The sequence below is a fragment of the Lipotes vexillifer genome, unplaced genomic scaffold (assembly GCF_000442215.2).
Source record: "Lipotes vexillifer unplaced genomic scaffold, Lipotes_vexillifer_v1.1 scaffold233, whole genome shotgun sequence".
Classification (NCBI taxonomy): Eukaryota; Metazoa; Chordata; class Mammalia; order Artiodactyla; family Lipotidae; genus Lipotes; species Lipotes vexillifer.
Genome location: NW_006790915.1, coordinates 104,958 through 109,070, shown reverse-complemented (window position 1 = coordinate 109,070; position 4,113 = coordinate 104,958). Strand labels below are relative to the sequence as shown.

The 4,113-nt window shown below is 40.9% G+C and overlaps 1 protein-coding gene across 1 annotated transcript in view; it reads left to right on the top strand.

Moving 5' to 3' along the window:
- The first annotated feature begins 1,131 nt into the window (after nt 1-1,131).
- Nucleotides 1,132-4,113, top strand: part of MAP3K19 (mitogen-activated protein kinase kinase kinase 19) — a 37,725-nt gene continuing 34,743 nt past the window's right edge. Inside the window, 1 exon segment of the mRNA XM_007464005.1 lies at nt 1,132-1,153. Within this exon segment, the coding sequence (XP_007464067.1) occupies nt 1,132-1,153 (22 nt within the window).

The window sequence follows — 4,113 nt, the reverse complement described above, 5'->3', positions numbered from 1 at the left end:
GTGACTAGTGAAGCAAGTTTAGTCATTGTTTCTCTCACCATAATCTGTTAATAAGAGTTCCCATCATTTACCCTTTGGACCTCTCTGAGCTCATGTCTAATTCTAGGATCCAGTACAGCAGAGAGAGATTTGTGCTGATTCAAGCAGCCCTAAGACCAGTCAGTTGGGCTTAACAGTCACAGGGCAAGGCAAAGAGGAATGAAAAAATCACACAGAGAGAGATTTTATGATACGATCACTCCACTCAACCAAAAGCCTGTGAAATAAGCATATCAGTTTAATTTCAAAGTGAGATGCTAGGCCATTCTACTATTTTGAATGATAAAATAGCTAGCTGTTAGCATTAGGAAAAAGAAATATCAAGACTAAGCAATTAACTAAACCATTGGAAAGAAAAAAAACAATCAAGTCAGCTATGTGGCGGTGATAAGACAACAGTTAATCAAGATGTTTTTTAGGGATTCCTTGGTGGCGCTGGGGTTGACAATCTGCCTGCCAATGCAGGGGACACAGGTTCAAGCCCTGGTCTGGGAAGTTCCCACATGCCGCAGAGTAACTCAGCCCGTGAGCCACAACTACTGAGCCTGCGTGTCTGGAGCCTGTGCTCTGCAACAAGAGAGGCCGTGATAGTGAGAGGCCTGTGCACCTCGATGAGGAGTGGCCCCACTTGCCACAACTAGAGAAAGCCCTCGCACAGAAACGAAGACCCAACAAAGCCAAAATATTTAAATAAATATTTTTTTAAATGTTTTTTATCTTTACTTGATTTAGGCATTATTAAAGAATTATGAAACTTCTTGTCCAAAGTTGGAAATTTTCTGCCTTAGAAGGTTTTTAGAATGGGAGAGGCATAAGATATATAGCATATTCTTCTCATTTAAAAATCTTGAAAATTTGTCACTCTCTCTCATACATTTTGGAGTCATTATTGTTATCCCCAAACTATATAAAATTGCTTTTATTTATTTGATGTCAATGGTTTTCTTTTTCAATAGTTTGAACTAAATAATCTTTGATGTTGATTCTATTCTTCCTAGAGATCCTAAACTCTGTGATTTTAGTGGAAAATCAGCAATACATTATGTGTCACAAATAGGAAGTTTCAGGAAACAGCAGTTATTGGACATTCTAATGAATTCTATGCCAAAACCAGGTAAATATTTCTATTCCACCTTCAGAATTCTCTAACTACAAAAGCCCTATTAGAAATCTTTCTTTTTCTACATGGATTTGATGGATCCGTTTAAAGAAATCAAACTAAGTGTGTATATATGTATAAATGGATCACGTTGCTGTACAGCAGAAATTAACACAACATTGTAAATCAATGATACTTCAATAAAATTTTTAAAACAGAAATCAAGTGAACAACTATTTATTGAGCAGGGACTTTGTACAAGACCCCAAACTAGAGACTCTGAGGCAGGTGAAGAAGTCTAGGACATGGTCCAAACTTTTGAAAGTATTCAGTACAGTCAGGGACACATCATGTAAGTCAGAGGAGAAAGAGCTTGTTGTAAACTTGAAAGGGGAAGAAGAACTCACAGCGGTTCTCAAATGCTGGATAAGACAGGAAGGAAGAGAAGAAGAGAGGAGGTGTGGTATAGGCGGGGAGAAACATCTGAGCAGGACAAAAAAACCAGCCACAGAGAAAAGTGTAATAGAAAAAGTGCTACTGAACCACATGTGACTGTGAAAGCTGCTTGACTTTATTGTTTGATTGGCTTTTTTTGCAAGCTTCTTGGCAGGGAACAAGGTTACCCCCAGGGAAGTTTCATGGAAGAGGTGAGACTCAATCTGGTCCTTAAAAAATGATGAGGTTTGATTTTGTGGAGCAGAGGCATCATGCTGTAAGTGAGCATGGCTTATCGCAGGAACAAATGGGAGACTAGAACCAACAGTTCATGTCAGGAAAAAGGAATACAGAAGATTAGATACATAAAGAAACTGGGTCCAGGGACTTCCCTGGTGGCTCAATGGTTAAAAATCCGCCTGCCAATGCAGGAGACACAGGTTCGAGCCCTGGTCCAGGAAGATCCCACACGTCGCGGAGCAACTAAGCCCGTGCACCACAGCTACTAAACCTGTGCTCTATAGCCCACGAGCAGCAACTACGGAAGTCCGCATGCCTGGAGCCTGTGCTCCACAACAAGAGAAGCCACCGCAATGAGAAGTCCGCAGGCCACAATGAAGAGAAGAGTAGCCCCAGCTCAACGCAACTAGAGAAAGCCCGCACGCAGCAATGAAGACCCAACGCAGCCAAAAATAAATAAATAAAATAAATAAATTTATTAGAAAAAAAGAAAGAAAGAAACTGGGTCCATTGAGGACTCATTAAATGTCAGCCTGAAGGACATTTTTTTCCCCCAATGAAATAGAGTCACTAAAGAATTTTAAGGGCTTCCCTGATGGCGCAGTGGTTGAGAGTCTGCCTGCCGATGCAGGGGATACGGGTTCGTGTCCCGATCTGGGAAGATACCACATGCCGCGGAGTGGCTGGGCCCATAAGCCATGGTCGCTGAGCCTGCGTGTCCAGAGCCTGTGCTCCGCTCCGCAACGGGAGAGGCCCGCATACCACTAAATGAATGAATGAATGAATGAATGAATGAATAAGAATTTTAAGCCAGGTAATGATGAAAGCCACGTTTTAGGAAAATTAACCTGTCATTGTGTTGGATGAATTTGAAGGAAGAGACTCATATCAGGGAAGCTCTCTTAAGAAACTACAGAAGTACCCGTGTGCGGTTGTAAGAACCAGGAAAAGAGTCTTTGGGCATGGTGTGTAGTGGGCCTGAGAAGTGCTGGTTATGGTGAGTCTAAGAGATTGTGAAAGAATTCACAGAATTTAGTACTGTAACATTGACAGAGGAGACACAGAGACAAGGGTTGAGGGAGTTGAGTTAAACATGATTCCAAAGTTTCAGCCCTAGGAAGTGGGGAGATAGAAATACAATCAACAAAATAGGAGAACACTTTGGTTTGGTGAGGATGTTGAAGGTAATGAGCTGTAAAACACTACATTTGATGGAAACTTAGAATTTTCAAAGTAGCAATTTTCTGTAGGACAGGGCTTGTGGGAATGGATGGGTTGATATGTTCTTTTGGGAGTTCTCTACAAGGAGATTGTGAGGACCTGAGAGTAGGTAAGATCACTAAAGTACTGATGATGGTACTGAACAGAGGAGGTGCACCCACAGTTAGAGAGAGCTGTGCACATAGAGACTCAGGGGAATGAGAAAGGGAGGGGAATTGGGAGAGAGTTACAAGAAGGAAGGAGTGGGAAACAACGTCAAATTGGAAAAGAGGTTACAAAGCAGATGTACAAGGAAGTGAGAGTTTCAATGGCAGGATAGAGGCAGAAGACAGGTTGCAAAGAGTAAAGAAAGAGGATATGGTGAAGAAATGGAGGATATGAGTATAGATCACTCGTTCTAATTTGTTTCAGTTATCAGGATAAATGGAAGAACGATTGCAAGAGGAAGTTTTCATGGATGAGCCTGTGCTTATTTGAAGAAGTCAGGATAGCAGGAGAGGGATGAATATGAGAGCAATGTCCCCCAGGAACTAACTGGAAATTCACTGTTTGGCGTTTAGAACTCTATCAGTTTAATGTGGCGTCAAGTGCTGGACAGGAAATGTGCTCGAAACTTTGGTCCCTTTTTAAAAATAAACAGACAAAACCCCATTCATTCTGTGGACTCTTTTTTTTTTTTAAATTAAGGACAATTTTTATTTCTTTCCTTTTTTTTTTGTTATTACATTAAATAAATTTTAAACGTTTAATAATTGTCATAATCTTAATAACACATAAACATTTTCCATGTTTTCTTTTGATTTTTGTCCATTTACATGCATTTTTTCACATATTTATATCTTTAATCTATATTCTATGTTATCTTCTATATTTCCACTTAATATTAATGACAAACTTTTTTTTTTTTTTTTTTTTTTTTTTGTGGTACGTGGGCCTCTCACTGTTGTGGCCTCTCCTATTGCGGAGCATAGGCGCCGGACGCGCAGGCTCAGCGGCCATAGCTCACAGGCCCAGCCACTCCGCAGCATGTGGGATCTTCCCGGACCGGGGCACAAACCCGTGTCCCCTGCATTGGCAGG